This window comes from Ceratotherium simum, chromosome 24, assembly GCF_057802395.1.
Source record: "Ceratotherium simum simum isolate JZ-2026a chromosome 24, ASM5780239v1, whole genome shotgun sequence".
In the NCBI taxonomy this organism is placed as follows: domain Eukaryota; kingdom Metazoa; phylum Chordata; class Mammalia; order Perissodactyla; family Rhinocerotidae; genus Ceratotherium; species Ceratotherium simum.
The window spans coordinates 23,261,235-23,280,093 of record NC_141923.1 but is presented as its reverse complement, the minus strand read 5'-3'; the positions used below and the strand labels follow the sequence as shown (position 1 = coordinate 23,280,093).

The 18,859-nt window shown below is 34.3% G+C and overlaps 1 protein-coding gene across 11 annotated transcripts in view; it reads right to left on the bottom strand.

Moving 5' to 3' along the window:
- CEP128 (centrosomal protein 128) overlaps window positions 1-18,859 on the bottom strand; it is a 405,817-nt gene that overhangs the window by 322,353 nt on the left and 64,605 nt on the right. For all 11 annotated transcript variants that reach the window (XM_087448103.1, XM_087448098.1, XM_087448101.1 and 8 more), the window contains one exon: window positions 11,168-11,284. In XM_087448103.1, the coding sequence (XP_087304229.1) occupies window positions 11,168-11,284 (117 nt within the window). The remainder of the gene's footprint in view (window positions 1-11,167; window positions 11,285-18,859) is intronic.

Below are 18,859 nucleotides of genomic sequence, written 5' to 3'. Positions count from 1 at the left end.
ATATGAAACGTGGAAAAAGACATGAGAATATATGATTTCAGTGAAATAAACTCTCACATCAAATTATAGTCTCTGTTTTACTATACGTAAAAAGATTTTTCCAATCTTCGGAGGGAGGGAGGGAGGGTAAAACTGTAACCCTAAATAGGAAGCATGAAAGAAACTCCAACAAAAAGGCATAGAAATGACAGTTTTAGTGCTAAATATAACAGATTTCTTAATATATAATACTCAATGTGTCATATTTTATTTTTCAACAGTGGAAAGCAACGCTGTTTCTAATTTAAATTTTCAAATAGCAATAATTAAGTAATTACATTTTTTCAGATACAATGTTTGTGCCAAGTACACTTTCAGGGGGTCCTAAGAGTTGAGGTATATATATTACAATCATTTTTCAACATAGTTTAGCAACTTGAATACAGGCTGCCTGCTGAGTCACAATTGATGGTTTAACACTGACGACTAGTGGTCAAAAACATGTAGTAATTCCCTATTAAGTATTTATCCAAAGATTTTTATCATCTAAATTTGAAACATTTAATGTAAATTATGTAAAAAACCTAAATTAAGGGGCCGGCCCGGTGGCACAGCGGTTAAGTGCGTGCACTCCACATCCGCGGCCCGGCGTTCGCAGGTTCGGATCCCGGGCACGCACTGACGCACCGCTGGTCAAGCCATGCTGTGGCGGCATCCCATATAAAGTAGAGGAAGATAGGCACTGATGTTAGCCCAGGGCCAATCTTCCTCAGCAAAAAAAGAGGAGGATTGGCATCGTATGTTAGCTCAGGGCTGATCTTCCTCACAAAAAAAAAAAAAAAAAGCCACCTAAATTAAAAAAACTCTCCCTTACCAAGACTCTGAAAACTACAAAAGAAAAAAATTGTAACCGCAGGCTCTTAAAAAGTCTTTTCTGTCCATTATCTGCCATGTCGCCAAACCAAAATCAATCAGCATCTGCAGTTGACCCATAACAGCAACAATTCATGAAGAATCAGTTTCTTCACATACACACAGCTGGATTACCATTCTTTCAGAAATTCATAATTAATATTTCAAAGAGGTCTTACTTTTAGAATTCATGTATCTGGGCAGTTCTATTCTTATTTTTTTTTTTTCTAACTTTGTCTATTAGACACTAAGATATCAGAAATCCAGCTTTCTTAAGTTTTCAATATAATTTGAAAAACAGTAACCTACTATATCAAAACGTTCTTTTTATAAAGTTGAAATATTTAAAATTTAATTGTTATTGTCTGAATTCTTGAAAAATGTTTGCAGGATTTGGGTTAAATCATTTAAACTACTACATATTAAACTTCAAAGAAGTAATTTGTTAACCTTCACTTTCTTTGCAGGAATATGATGGTAGAATAATACAAAAATGTACGCAAACCTTTGAGAGAAAAAGATTTTTTTTTACCAAGAATGATATATGCAGCTAAACGGTCATTCACATGTGAAAGCAGCATTCATTTCCTCCAAGAACTATTCACAGAATGTCTGCTGTGTGATAACCACTGTACTACATGCCCGAGAAACAGGCCTGACGGACAAAGTTCCTGCCAATGGAGTTTACATTCCAGTGGGGAAGGTATAACAACATAACAAAAAACATAAGTAAACAAACAAACAATTATAGGTGATGTTAAAGTGCTATGAAAAGAATAAAGTAATATGATATGATAGGGAGCAATGGGGCAGAAAAGGGCTATTTTGGAAAAGGGGAGGTAGAAAAGTTCTCTCTGAAGAGGTAGCAATTAAACCTGAAGGATGAGAAGGGCTAAGTTATGCTGAAAATCAGAAGAAAAATGTTCCAATAAGATGCTGAGATGAAATCACTGTGGCTGGAGAACAAATTTCTTAGGATAATCTATAGTTAAATATGTGATGTTTAAAATTTAGAATAATCGTCTAAAGAATGGAAATATAATCTATAGCTTCAAAGCCAGCAGTAAGTATAAAAACAAATACACAATACATTTCAATCCATTATAAAAAAAGAAAGAAGGGGGAGGGAAAAAAACAAAGAAAGAGAGGTTTAAAAACACACAAATAAAATGATAAAAACATTTCCAAAGGTATCAATAATCGTAACAAGTGTAAACTGACTCACCCAGCCATTAGAAGACATAATTTATCAGATAAGATTTTTTTAAACCAGCTATAAGGTGTTTATAAGAAACACACAAAAATAAAACTACAGAGGAAGGATCAAAATAAAAAGGAAAAATCATATGCCATGAAAACAGTAACTCATGGGCCGGCCCGTGGCTTAGCAGTTAGGTGCGTGCGCTCCACTACTGGCGGCCCAGGTTCAGATCCCGGGGGCGCACCCACGCACCACTTCTCCGGCCATGCTGAGGCCGTGTCCCACATGCAGCAACTAGAGGGATGTGCAGCTATGACATACAACTATCTACTGGGGCTTTGGGGGAAAAAAATAAATAAATAAAACTATTAAAAAAAAAAAAAAAGGAAAGAAAACAGTAACTCAAAGAATGCTAATATCAAGAGAAACACTACATAATAATTTAAAAAATAATTGACCAAGAGGTAATTAACTTATATCCATGAAACCACAGTCACAAAATAGCAAAACTGACAAAAATCACAGGGAGAAATCGACAATCCTTATCATAACAGGAGGCTTTAAACTGACATATTTAATAAGAATACAGAAGAACACAACAAAATTGTCAAACCTGACCTACTAAAATTATATGAGCGTGTTTTTATGTGTGTGTCACACATAAATACATAAACACATACAACTCTGCATCCAAAAAACAGAAAATGTCTAATTTTTTACTCATAAAATACTTAACAAAAAAAAGGATGATGGCACTAGGTCAAAAAGAAAGTTTCAACAAATTTCAAAGAAATTAAATTTAAAATAAATAATTTAAGAAGTTTAAAAATAAGTATACAAAAATATTTGAAAATTCCAAAAAGTATTACTAAATAAGTCTTGAGTTATAGAGGAAATCATAATGGAAATTATAAAAGATTTGGAAATAAAACTACCATAAAAAAATAGCATATCAAAACATACAGTAATTTGATGATAAATTTACAGTATTAATTTTAAAAAATAGACAAGTTAATTATTTAACTTGCAAGTCTAAAAAATAAAAGAGTAATGCTAAAAATAAAAAATCAGAAAAAACAGATTTAAAAGCAGCAGTTAATAAAGTAATAAACAAAGCTAGTTAAAACAAAAACTAATAAAATAATCATATGTATAGCAAGACCAATAAAGAAAAAGGGGAAAGGAATAACTAACTAATATTAAAAGAAACAGGATATAGCTTCAGAAAAAGACTGAAAAAATGATAAAGCAGGGCTATGATTGCTTCTTTAAATTAATTTCAAAACACAGACAAACTGGATAATTATAAGATCATCAATAATTACCAAACTGACTTAAAAAATAAAAAGGCTATAAACCAAAAACCATTGAAGAAATTGAAAATTTCAGCAGCCAAAAAGATAACCGGAACAAATGATTTCATGGGTGAGTTTTAACAAACATTCAAGAAATAGACAATCCCTCTCTTAAACAAACTGAGTCAGGGAATAGAAAAAGAAGGAATTTACCTAACTCATTTTATGGGACTAATGTGACCTTGCTTCCAAAACCAAAAAGAGCAGTGTAAAGAAAATTATAAACTGATCTCAATCGTAAACATAAATATAAAAATACCAAAGAAAACACTAGCAAATTAACTCCACAATGTATGAAAAACAATACATGACCAAATAATTCTCAGGAATGCAAGGAGAGCTCAACATCTATTGATAGAGTCAACTATATTTAAATATTAAAAGAGAAAGGCAGTAGCAAGAATATTTGATAAATTTCATAATCTATTCATGGTTTAAAAAAAAAAACTCTCTTGGCAATCTAGGACTAGAAGGCAATGTTCTTAATCTGATAAAGGATAGTACTCAAAACGAGGAGCAAACATCATACAAGGTTAACACTTCAGAAGCATCCCTATAAATTTAAGAACAAAGCAAGGATTCTTGTTATTTTTGCTTCTATTCAACATTGCACTTGAGTTTTTAGCTAGTACAATAAAACAACAAAACAAAAGAATTATAAAGAGACTAAATTCCTTTTCATTTTAAATAATATGATTAGATATGTCAGTAAAGCTACTAACAAATTATATGAACTAATAAGATCATTAAGCAAAATTGTTGGATATAAGAGCCACATATAAAACCAGCTGCATTCCTATATACTACAAAAATCAATTAGAGATGTAATAAAAGAAAATATCCCATTCACAACAGAAAGAAAAACCATAAGGTATCTAGGAATAAGTCTAGCAAAAGATGCACAAGACCTTTATACAGACGATTATAAAACATTATGAAGAACATTAGAAAACACTTTCTCTTCAAAATTAATCTACATATTTAGTACAATTAGAATCAAAATGCCAGCAGGATTTTTCATGGAACATGACAAGAGATTTTCATTATTATCATTTACCAAAATACAATAAAAGCTATAATAACTGAGACAGAATGATATCAGTTCAGGGTTAGACACACAGGGGCCAGCCCGGTGGTGCAGTGGTTAAGAGCACGCGCTCCGCTTGGGCAGCCCAGGGTTCGCAGGTTCGGATCCCGGGCGTGCACTGAAGCACCACTTGTCAAGCCATGCTGTGGCGGCGTCCCATATAAAATAGAGGAAGATGGGCATGGATGTTAGCTCAGGGCTAATCTTCCTCACCAAAAAAAAAAAAAAAAAAACCAGGGATAGACAAACAGATCCATAGTAAAGCACACAGAACCCAGAAAGATATCACAGGAACCCAGATCCATAACAGAAATGGCATTTATTTATTTATTTATTTATTTATTTATTTTTTGAGGAAGATCAGCCCTGAGCTAACATTCATGCCAATCCTCCTTTTTTTGCTGAGGAAGACCAGCCCTGAGCTAACATCTATTGCCAATCCTCCTCCTTTTTTTCTCCTCAAAGCCCCAGTAAATAGTTGTACATTACAGTTGCACATCCTGCTAGTTGCTGTATGTAGGACGCTGCCTCAGCATGGCCCGACAAGCCGGGCGTCAGTGCACGCCTGGGATCTGAACCCGGGCCACCAGCAGCGGAGCGCGCGCACTTAACCGCTAAGCCATGAGGCTGGCCCCAGAAATGGCATTTAAGTCAGAGGGGAAAGAACAAATTATCCAAAAATAATGAGGTAACTCATTAGTCACATAAAAAATAACTTAGATTCCTTCTTCATACTATTAAAAAAATAAAATTCCTGGGGGAAAACACAAATAATCCAATATTTTTATACGAGTTGAAGTTACAACCAGGTGATCTGTACAGGCACATGCAAACTGCCAACAAATATGTGGAAAGATGATCAAGTTCACAAATAAAGAAATGCAAATAAACATAAAAATGAACACTTTATACCCATCAGTCTGGTGAAAATTAAAAAGAATTATACCACTATTACTGTTACAAAAGTGGGGAAAAGGGCCACTCTCAACCATTTTGCTGACAGAAATATGAAGTTAGAATCTTTTGGGAAAATAATCTGGTAACCTCTATTATAATAAAGGAAACGTCCATAGTAATAAAAGATTAAGTTGGAGGAATTTCCAAAAATACTGGTGAAAGGAGAAACAAGATACAGAAATGTATATATAATGTGATCCCATTTTATTAAAATAAAAACATACTGAAAAAAACCTATATATGCAAAGCATATATAGTTTATATAAATATGTCTGTCCAGGATAATTAAGAGCACAAAGAAAAATATAAAGGCATATATCCCAGGCTGTTTACGCTGGTTCCTTATTTTAGGAAGTGAGGGTAGAGCTTGATGATGAGAGAACAGAGGGGAAAAAATGGAGGAAAAATGAGCCAAGGAAATAAATAAATAAATCTGCATTAAAAAAGAGAATGTTTGAGCATTTATGATATGATCCCATTTAGTTATATATTTATTTAAATTATATATGAATAGTTTTTATACTAAATATTTAATTAAAATATTAAGAGAAAAGAATGATGTGAGAAATAAAACTAGTTAAACACTGGATCAAAATGATGTATTAACATGGTCACTACTTAATTCAACAAATATTTATTAGTGCATACTATGCTAAATGCTAGAAATAAAAAATACTCGAAACAAGTACAATTAAAAGAGACAATATATCAAGAAATGTTAATTAACAGCAATAATCTGAGACAAAAAACCTCATATAATATATATTACCAGAAACTGGGGAGTGAGGAGAAAAAAGCCATCCTTATAAAAAAAGGAGAAAAACAGTCAATGGGACTAGAGTTTATTAAAAGGATAAAAAGCGTGACTCAAAGTAAGGCCTAGATTTATCCTACACATACAGCTTCACCCCATGAAGAATAAACACTAGAGCGGGATGTAAATTCCATTGGTCTTTCTCAAAGTCCCAAGAGGCTGTTGAGATGGTCAATGTGAGGGTGATTTTAATGGGCATGAATATAAAAGGCATCTAATATCAATGGGGCAAGGGAAGCTTGTACTATGAAATAAATATGTGAAAATGTGGGGGATACCTACAAAAAAGAGAGCATTGACTACGGAAACAAGAAGAAGAGGATAAAGTGAACAGCGAAGCAAAAGTTTTGCAACTCAGCCTTGGAAAGGTAAGTAAAGGGGAGTCCAAAATCTACCAGCCTTAGAAAGGCCTCCATGTCTCCAAACCAAGTAGAGGAGTCTCAAAAGGGAGTGTGGGAGAACTGGTTAATGAGGCCGTGTTAGAACATTTGCCTGACCAGGTTATCCTCTGAATTGGCACAGAAGTCTCGAGGGAGATGCTAAAGTTAGTAAAACATTCCAGGCTTCCTTGAAAGCTTCTCCCTTAACGAGTCCAAAACAAATACATTACTAAACAGTACCTAAGGCTTTTCTTAAGTGAAGCATCTATACTACTCAGGCTCTCTGGAGCCACAATGACATTTCTGGGAGGAAATGAATAGCTATTTCTTCATTAGGTTTTTCACAATTGGTATAGATGCCAAAAGATGAAGAAAAATATGGAAAAAAAAGTCTATCAGTTATTTTAATTTTTCTGTATATGGCTTTATCTTATTGATGAGGCTCACATAATTTGTTTTTCCACGGGAGCACAGACTAAAAACCACTTAGCTGAACTCCCACCTTACACCTAACAATTCCTCATTGAATCTTCACCGTCTTCTAATATTAAGATTCCATACCTCACCTGTCCCATAGACTTCTCCATGAAGCACCTTTAAACCTTAAGGCACCTAATTCACCTTAGGTCATATGCAAGCAAGGAATATTCTTCATGAGACTAGATGGGGGAACCAGCATTTTAATATGTTACGAAATGCTCCGAAGAGCATATAGAAATATACACCAGGGATTTAGCTCATGTTTTTCATTCTAAGTAATTCAATTGAAGATGAAGAAATAGCATTCAATTTACAAGAAACAGCTAGTAAAAAGCAAATCAGGAATTCCCAAGATGTCACAGCTAAGAGTTAGAGTTAGAAATTTTATCTAGGATTTTATGTGCATTTTGGACCTGCAAAAAAGAGTTTTGACTTAGGCTTACAGTCTAAATACCTCTTTCATGACCCTAGCACCCACCATTCCTACCCCACTCCACTAAATTTAACTAATCACTCAGCTAACTATCAAGCATCTGATCAAAAGAAGTTTGCATATGATAAATGTACCCTAATGTTAAACAAACGCTTTATTGTTTGCACAATGATTCAACAAGAAAAGATTCATGATGGTTATAGGCTTAGTAATATTTGAATTTGAGTAGTAAAAGTTTCAGAGTACTTAAGAACAACCATTCAAAATTTAAAAGAGATATATGGAAAGAATATTATTGCACAACTAATATAAAACATTCATCTTTAAAGAAGAGACCTCAACTGAGATACCAAAACAGTGTTGTTTAAAATATGATATATGAGGTCTGAAGGCCAGTGAAGGTCTTTACCAAGTTAAGAAAATCTGACATTCATGTGACATCATTAGCATATCTAGTTGAGGCTCAAAAAAGGAAGTGGATTCCAGAGCACGCATAGCCTTTTTGCTTAGACCAGGAGGAAAAAAAAAAAAAAAACAGAAAACAGTAAATAATTCCTTAAAAACTCTAAACAAGAAAAGGAGAGTCACTTTCCCTCAACCAATTTCCAATAATTAATATTTTTTTTCATTAAATGGAAACAGATAAAGCTCCAAGGACCTAAGGACCTCATTAGATCACTAAAAAGAAGCAGGTTTTAACCAAAACCACAGATTGCCTCCCTGTAATATGACATTATACCTAGAAATCTCTGACATCCTGCAATTTTTAATGAATACTCCTAATCTCTTAACAACTGCTAAATGTCAGAATTTTCACTAACATTGAATTTTACGTTTTAGGAAGGCAGAAGAATATAGTGCCTAAAAGTCCAGGCCTACTTACTCATCTATAGATTCAATTTCTCACCACAAACAAAATATATCAATTACTATTATACAGAATGGGTATTTCCGTATTTTTTAATATCAAAAAGAAAGCAAAGTGTTTTCTCTCCTTAAACATGCCCTTTGCAGAACGGTCTAAGCCACTTAACTTGGGAGTAGGAATCAGCCTAAATTAATCCTTTCGAGTTTCCACCGCACTGTTTAATCCAAAACCACCTTTGAAAAGCGTATAGGTAGGTCACCACTTATATTAAAGTGACAAAATATGAAATTAAACATTTCTTATCAATAGTGATCCTGTATTGTATTGTCAGAGATGGAATTCCAAATCACAGCTCAAGCTTTTAGTCAAATTGACAATTACAATGCAAATATTCAGGCTTTGGTTTCTCAAGAATAGGGGTGGGAAGCAATCTTCCTCTCTCTCTTTCTTTGTAATTTTGTGCATTCTGCAAAGAGAGAAGAAAATAAGCACAGAAAATTTCTCTAATTTTCTCTTGCAAAAAAGAACAATTGTCTCTTCAGTACTATTCTTATGCTCACCAGATGCAATTTGCTTTTGAGAACAAATGTGTAAAAATCAAGGTTTAAAAAAAGGCTACCCACATGCTGTATCTAATTATTCAACAAAGTATCCTCTTCAAAGTAATTACCAACTAACAAGGGTATTCCTCCTTTTGTGAAATGGTGGAAAATAGAATTTTAGAAAACAAAAGCAGATTTTTCTATCAGCTTACATTGTAACTTCAGGGTTGCAATTTTTGTTACTAATTTTCAATTAGCAGTGTCTCCTAATAGTTGAAAAAAATATTTTAATCTATCTATTTGTAAGGGTTAATGATCTTCAAAAGCACACATAAGTGAGTTTGCACAATATCACTTTTAGAGAAAATTATTTTGTATAAGAAAAAAATTATTTTGTTTTTAATCTGTTGGTTTTCTTGTTATCTCTAATTTTTTATACTTTATATATAGATCTAAGAAACATTTAAAGGAAAATTCACAAATTAATTTTCTATAACGATAATAATAAAACATAACCAATGTAATAAAATGAGAATTCACAAATCTACAGCAATATAAATGAATAAATGAATGAATGGAGAAAAAGACCAAGCCCTTCCCTACAGTAGGAATCCCACTAATAAATGTAGAAAGAATGATGAAATTTTTAAAAAATCACTATTTAGCATCACTTATAGTAATAATTGTTGCACGAAAGAAATCAGTAATAGATGCTAAATATGTGGGTGAAAGTATGATGAGAAGTAGGCTATTTTCAAGTTTCAAAAAGGTTCCCCATAAAATAAATAATTAAAAAGGCATAATAGTAACTTTACAGTGGAGAAACCTGGCAGGCAACACCTTAACCAAATGCTCAGCTTTACAGTAATGAGACAAATCAGTATTACACGCTTCCTGATGTGATATCCTGGGAAAAACGCAACACGAATTCTCTGGGTTTCCCACCAAAAGTCCATAACCTAATATCTAGTCACAAGGAAACATCAACAAACCCAAAATGAAAGACATTCTACAAAATAACTGGCCAATACTCTGCAAAGTTGTCAAGATCATGAATGACAAAGAAAGACTGAAAAACTGTTTCAGATAAAGGAGTCTAAAGAGACATGATGGTCAAATGCTATATGTGACCCTGTATTATATCCTGGACCAGAAAAGGACGTTAGTGGCAAAACTCGAATAAAACCTATAGGCTAAATCATAGTATTGATCCAATGTTAACTTCCTATGATTGTACAAGAGAACGTACACACCATATTATTTAGGTGTAAAAGTATTCACATCATGTCTGCAACTAGCTCAAAAAATTTTATCTATACATATATATAGATATGTATATATTTATGGAGAGATATATAAAATGATAAAGCAAGTCTGGTAAAATGTGAATATTAGGAGAATCTATGTAAAGAGTATACAGAAATCCCTTGTTCTAATTTTTGGACTTCTTCATATGTCTGAAATCTCAAAATAAAAAAGGTACCTAAAGGGTAAGTCACCTTCATTTGAACTGATTTGACGATAGTCTAGTCCAGGGGTCGGCAAACTTTTTCTATAACGGTCCAGACAGTCAACACTTAGGCTTTGTGGGTCATATGGTCTCTTTCACAACTACCTCACTCTGCCATTGTGTCACAAAAGCCCCACAGACAAACTGTAAATGAATGGGAGTGGCTGTGTTCCAACAGAACTTTATTTACAAAAATAGGCAATGGGCCATATTTGGTCCATAGACCATAGTTTGCTGAAACCTGGTCTAGTTCACGCCAAGGAAAATTAATCAGAATGATTACACTTTTAGTTAACATTTTTTGAGCACATGCCAGACACTATATTAAGTGCCTTACCAGCATTAACTCATTTATCCCCACACCAATCTGATTAGGTAAATACGATTATTATTTCCATTTTCCACAGAGGAAATGAGCCTAAAGAGGTTAAGGAACTTGCCCAAGCTCACACAGCCAGCAAGCAGTACACTGGGTTTGAACCAGGTAGGGCTGTCTTCACACACTGAACTATAACCAATATGCTGTACTTCTCGTTAGACTGAATTACACTGTTACATGTAACCACCAACGAAATACAACCACTTGAAGAATGGCTAAACAACTATCCAAACTCAAGATTTACATTCTGAGAAGGTATTTTTCACAAACCTCCTGTAGCTGCAAAGAAATAAGTCCCAGTTGATCTTGACGTCTTTCCACCAGCTCTCTTTCTGTGCGCATCTCTCTTTCTATCTCCTGAAGCCGTCGTTCCACCCGATCTGAAACCTATTTAACATCAACAAATAGAAACAGTGATGGTATAGAGCTGTTAGGCAAAAAAGGACTAAATTGAAGAGATATTTTGTGCCATATATACTATTAACTAAAGCATTTAAGATTGGCTTCTTTGTAGAAGCCTTTTTAATGATGCTATTATAAAACAGATCACAAAAAAATTAAAAGTTACAAAAGAAAATCACCATAAGTCTCCAAATAACCCAAACCTGGATCCCAATAAAGGATTTAAATTTTTCAAAGTATAATATAATAATTCAAAAGATCAGAGTTAAAAGTAATAAACTAGAAAAGAGTGCCCTCTGGTGAGTTAGCAGGAAAATACCAATTTTGCCAACAACTGCATTTATTACTCTATTAATGATAAACTGTTCTATTTAGTTCTTTTTCATTTTCATTATCTATAAGCATGACCTGCCTAGGAAGGTTTCGATATTTATGAGCAGCAAATAATTAAAAGGGCTTTTCATTTGCTTGTCAATCTTTCCTACTGCGATCTGCTAAAAATAAACCAGCTTAGATCAAAAACTAAAGTCAAACTGAAAAATGTTTAATTGGGACTCTCTAAAATAAACATGAAAGAATTCTTCTCTCTGATGCAAGATTTTCCTTGCTAAAAGTTGTGCAAATTCAAACACACTTCATGCATATCATTATATAGTCCCCTAAATAAAATATGCACTATTTGTGTATATTTCAAAGGTACAGGAGAATACAGTGGATAGAAGACATTTATATTCATTTAAAATAAGCAATAAATACAGCCCTGTCATAAGAAAATCTTTTGCTACCAATTCTATAGAGCCACGAAAGGTCCTGGTCACAAGGGATCTTACTGAGGCAACAGAAATGTCCTAAACTAGATTATGATGATGGTTGAACAACTCATTACCTTTACTAAAAATCACTGAATTGTACACTTAAAGCATATTAATTTTATGATAAATTATACCTCAAATCAAGTTGTTTATTAAAAAGACATTGGTAAACATAAGTTTAATTAGTCAATAAAGGCTGAGCAAAAATATTCTATTAAAAAATTAGCAGCCAATATTTACTAAGACTGATAAATCTTGGGTTTCCAATGCTTAAAAACAATTAAGATATTTACTATGACATTCACAGTGCTTTACTAAAAACTCAAAATACCCTTTAGCAGCAAGCTTCTAATTTATCCTAGTAATCAACTCTTATATCTCAATAAACAATTTACAACTGCATTTGAAATAAATGTAGTACTTGCTGTAATAGAAAACAATATTGGATAAATACTAAAACATAAAAAGTTGTTAATTTGTTCAATTTTTACAAAATGAAAATACCTTTATTATTCACTCTGAATATAAAAAGTAATAGCAACACATCAAAAAATAAATAATAAAGAATTACCTCAAATTTATTAGGATGTCTACTATTAACAAAAAACAGTAAATAACAAGTGTTGGAGAGGATGTGGAGAAATTGGAACCCTGGTGCATTGTGAGTGGGAATGTAAAATTGTGCAGCTGCTATGGAAAACAGTACAGAGGTTCCTTAAAAAATTAAAAATAGAGTTACCATATGATCCAGAAATTCCATTTCTAGGTATATACCCAAAAGAATTGAAAGTAGAATCTCAAAGAAATGTTTGTATACCCATGTTCATAGCAGCATTATTCCCAATAGACAAACGACGGAAGAAATCTCTCAAGTGCCCACTGATAGATAAATGGATAAACCAAATGTGGTTTATACATACCATGGAATATTATTCATCCTTAAAAAGGAAGAAAATTCTGACACGTGCTATAACATGGATGAACCTTTAGACATTTTGCTAAGTGAAATAAGTCAGTCACAAAAAGACAATATGTATCATTCCACTTATATAAAGTACCTAGAGTAGCCAAATTCATAGAGACAAAAAGTAGAAAGGTAGTTGCCGGAGGCTGGGAGGAGCGAAAACAGGGAGTTGTTGCTTAATGGGTATAGTTTCAGTTTGACAAGATGAAAAGAGTTCTGAATTTGCACAACAATGTGAATGTACATAACTACTGAAATGAACACTTAAAAATGGCTAAAATGGTAAATTTTATGTTGTATATATTTTACCACAATTAAAAATAAGTAAACATATAACACAGAATGATAAAAAAATAATAATCTAATACCATCCATCAAGAGTAAAACACTGTTAACTATTTTGTTGTATACTTCCAGAAATTTTTATATGCATATGTACATGACTAGTCAAACACGTATCCATTTCACTTATTTTTTCAAACAAAAATTGAGTATTATACACAGTGTTTTATACATTTTTTGCAGTTCACACATCATGGACAACTTCCCATGACAACAAATAAATCTATACAAAGGCATAGTTCTCCATAATCGATTAAAATAATTCCCTACTGATAAGGGGATAACAATTATTTATTTTTACTATATGCTGTTACAAACACCCCTGTATAAGATCATTTTTGTAAACTAGAGATACAATCTTCAAGTGGAATTATTGAATCAAAAGGTATGAATCACTTATAAAAAATAAAACATGGACTTGGAAGAATTTTGGATTTTTTATCCAAATCTTTTACTCTAAAAAGAAGACTGAGGAGATGAAGTAAGTTATTAATCAGAGATCACGCTACTAATTAATGAGAAAAACGAGCCCAATATTAGGTCTCCATTTGCAGCAGTATCTTGTAATTCCCAGGTCTATTTTCATGCATTCATTCAATAAGCATGCACGAACACTAATGAGTTGCAGTTATTGTCCTAGGTTGAGGTTAGGGAAACAGCTAACAGCACATATACACATGCTATATCCACAGACCCTACTGAATGAGTAGTTAGAATTTCTCGAACTAAATTCAATGAGTTGAATGACTCCTATATTTCAGGAAAGAAGGCTGTGCTTACTAGCATCCTATCAAAATCAAAACAGTTCAAGTAACCAAATACTGAAATCAAAATCCAAAGTTATTTAGACATTATCTACTTCAGCACCAGAGCTACTACAAGTGATGATGTAGAGTTACCATATTTGGAGGACTCTTTCTCTGTTTTGAAGTATTTTTTGTGTTAGGTAGCGTCTGATGTGGTTTCAACAGTCCCCGCTTCCTGGTATTCATGTACTGGTGTAATTTTCTCTCCTAGAGTGTGGGTTGGCCCTAGTGACTTGCTTCTAATGCACAGAATACCACAAAAGTGATGAGATATCATTTCCATGATTAGGTTACAAAAATTCTGACATCCATCTTGCTAGCATGTTCTTTCCTGCTGGCCCTCTCTCTTGACTTCTTGCTTGCTTGCTCTGATGAAGCAAGCTGCTATGTTGTGAGATGCCCTATGGAGAGGCCACAAGTCAAGGAAACAAAAGAGACCTCTGACCAATAGGTCATGATGAACTGATGCTTCAGTCCAATAACCTAGGAGGAACTGAACGAGCTAGGAAGCAGGACCATTCTCATGAAGTCTTGAGATGACTGCAGCCTGTGAGAGACCCAGAGCCAAAGGACCAAGCTAAGAACCTGCATTTCTAACTCATAGAAGCTGTCAGATAATAAAGTTTTAACTCAGTAAGTTTGGTGAAATTTGTTATGCAGTCTTAGATAACATGCAATTTTTTAAATCTGTTTACAAATAAATCCTCACCTAGGAAATAAGCTACAGAGTCTGATGAAAAAAAAAAATTTCCCACTCCATCCACAAAATTTCTATCTATTCCATAGAATTTTGTTCTTCATTTCAAAATATTACAATTTTCACTGGTATTAGACTTCTCTGTAATCCAATGATAGATGACCACCTCTTTACTCCCAGCTGTGCCAGACACTGGCCTTGTGATTAGCCTTCTAAATCAAGCACACTAATTGAGCTGTTCAAGGAATTTAATCTCTCAAAAAATCAATATCATCACCCATAAAATGGAGATAACTTGACCTGCTTGCCATGTACAGTAGTGTGGAGTAAAAAGTACAGAAGTAGTGGGACAAAAAAAACACAGATGATGTGGCAGAAACTAATAGTTGCTTTCCAATATCCATTCCCCTACCCCCCATTTCTTCCATGGTGAAGGAATTTTTAACTAGACAGGTGGCTGCCGAATATAAACAATACATTTTCTGGCCTCCTCAGCTGCTAGCTGGCCATGTGACTTAAATTTTGGCAAATGGGATACATGCATAAGTATCAAGTGACAACTTCAAGAAACTATCCATAAGAGATAGCATATAGGTGCCTTTTGCTCTCATACTCATCCCTTCCTCCATCTTGCTGCATAGTACACAGATGATGACATATTAGACCATGAATTTGAGGCCCTAACAGCAGAAAAACAAGAAGAGCATGAAGAAAGAGCCAGAATCCCTCACACATTGTAGATCAGTATGCAGAGCACCACATGGAACCCTGAACTCCCTATTTAAGACTTTTCCACAAGAGAGAATTAACTTTTATCTTTTTTTTTTTTTTTGCTGGGAAAGATTTGCCCTGAGCTAACATCTGTTGCCAATCTTCCTCTCTTTTTTTTTCCCTCCCCAAAGCCCCAGTACATAGTTGTATATTCTAGTGGTAAGTCCTTCTAGTTCTTCTATGTGAGCCACTGCCACAGCATGGCTGACAGACGAGTGGTGTGGTTCCACTCCCAGGGAACCGAACCCGGGCCACTGAAGCAGAGCACGCTGAACTTTAACCACTAGGCCATCAGGGCTAGCCCAACTTTTGTCTTTTTTAAGCCACTGTTATTTGGGGTTTTCGGTTATTTATGGCTGAAACTGATCTTTACTGACAGAGAGAAGCACTGAGTGAACTGCAAAATGCTACGCAAGTAAAACTACTGACTATACAACCATCAGAACACAGGAAAATCATAACATCCTTGCTCTGCGTTAGTCAAGTCTGAAGAAAACTATATAGAATAAAATGAATAGACATTATAGCTACTCTGTATTCAGAAAAATAATACACAAACTAGCATGAATAAAAAGTATTTTATGAGTTCCAACAGTGGTAAAACTATAATCATCCTGAAAGGCCACCAAAGTATCTTTATAGACCCAATCATCCAGATAGATCAATATGCTCCAAATACTTTCCTTTTTCTACTGCTAATACCCTGAGTCACACAAATCCAACTAAGTCGGCAACAACCAAGGACCTAAAATATACATTTGGATAACTGGTTTTCTCTTCGCCTATTCCTTCTCATCTATTTCTATGTTACATTTACGTATCAGTTAGGGTACAGCCGAGGCTCTTTCAAAAAGATCAAATATACAGCAGCTTAAATAAAATAGGAGTTTATTTCTGTCTCATAGTACAGTCCAGAAGAGAGCAGGACAAGCTGGCAGGCTACTCTGCTCCCTGGGGTGACTCAGAAATCCAGGTTCCTTCCATCTGTTGCTCGACCATTCCCTAGGTTGTTACCCTCACCTGCATGGGTTAAGTTGGGTCAGTGATACATCCTCATTTCAACCCACACAAAGAAAAAGAGACCAAGTCCCAGACAAGTGGCTGTGTTTTCAAGGAGACAACTCAGAAGTTGCACGCATCTCTTTTACTCATGTTTTGTCACATGGTCACAACTTAGCTGCACAGGAAAACTGAGAAATGGCATCTCTACCTGAATAAGCATGTGCCTGGATAAAACTGCTGGGGATGGGGAGGGGGAAGAGTGGATGAGGGGAGGAGTGTGGGGATCTGATACTAAAGGGAAGAAGGGACTCAACATTAGAGGCCAGTTAGAGTTAACATAACTTCAACATATATTGTAATTTTAAGTAAGCCACTTTTCATCCTTTTTGGAAAAGGGTAAGAGAAATGCTAATTCTCAGATGAAAGTATTAAAAGAGGACATTTAAAATGCTAATTATAAAATTGAGCAATAAGTAACAAACTACAAATGCACATAGACTTTAATCCTGTAAATGCACTTCTAGAAATTTATTCTACCAATTTACTTTCCCATGTGAAAAATGGCACACATACAATCAGATCATTAATTGCAGTACTGTGTATGAAAGCAAAAGACTGAAACAACCTAAACGTCCATCAACATGAGACTGGTTAAATAAATTATGGGAGATCCATTCAATGGAAGGCTTTAAATATTAAAAGAAAGGAATTAGCTCATTCGATGCTAATAGGGAACAATCTCAAATCTGAAAAATATATTAAGTGAAAAAGGCAATATACGGAACAGCGTGTTTAGTATGCTAACTGCTACCAATTATATAACAAAAAAAGGAGAGCAGGAAAGAGAGGCCTCGCTCAAGGTGGTAGCATTTCACGGGAGACCTGAATGACAAGAGGGAGCCAATCATGAAAAAATTTAGAGAAAGAAAAGAGAAGCGAGTGCAAACATTCTAACGTGGGAATGACTTTGGCAAATTCAAGATACATAAAGCCAGATAACATAGGCACTACAGGCTGTGGTAACAAATTTGGAACAGAAAAAGCTCAGGTACGGTTTTAAAAAGCAGGAAAATAATTCACTGCAATGACAATTTTCAAAAATCACTTGGCTACTGTCAGGAGCACAGACAGAGGCAAGTGTAGGAGAGAGACCACTGCAGTGAACTCAAGACAGTCATGCATCACTTAACGACACGGATACATTCTGAGAAACATGTTGTTAGGTGATTTCATTGTTGTACAAACATGATTGAGTGTACTTACACAAACCTAGGTGGTATAGCTTACTACACATATAGGCATATGGTACTAATCTTATGGGACCACTGTCATATACACGATCCGTTGTTGACCTAAACGTCGTTATGGGATACATGACTAAGTGATGGTAGCTTGGATAGAAGTATTAAGACAGAAGTAGATGGAATTGAGCAAGATTTCAGAAATAAAAAGGACAAGATTTTATAATGGATTTAGAAGTGCGGTATAAGAAAAATATCTAGAGTGAATCCTAGATGACCACTGGATGGACTGCGATGCCATTTCCTGAGACGGGGAACACCAAAGGAAGAGCAAGTAAAAGCAGTTCTAAATAGAAGGGCATGGACTCTGTACCTAACGACACAGCACATATTCATAACTTTTGAATACGATAATTCCCAATACTAAGAATTATTTTAAAGACTGCATTTCTTACTGCCTCCTCATTTTGACTGTCTACTTCTGAGTCCTAAGGGAAAAATATTATCAACGTCACCAAATACTAAAAAATTCATTTTTATCAGAGCTTATATTAATCAAGTAAACTTACAACTAAGATACCAAAAGTCCTGGATCTCTACATTTAGTTATAAAAATAGCAAAATAACAAGGATAAAAATTAGAATAGCTTTTAAAGTTAGTATTTCATGAAAGGAGGTGAAACAAAAGCAAAAGCATTCTGTTTATGGGATTGTGTTCTGGCTTTTCATATGTTGATTCCTCAGATTTTTAACAATATCTGCAAGTTTAAAATCCATTTCAGTAAATATTTGTTATATATCCTGCTACTGTAATCTCTGCAATAACCATGTAATCCTAAATGCAGTGTTGAGAGAATTCTTAGAATTTTATTAATGACCAACTCTTCCAGAAACAGCTGGATCCATGTTCATATTTTTAATTTAA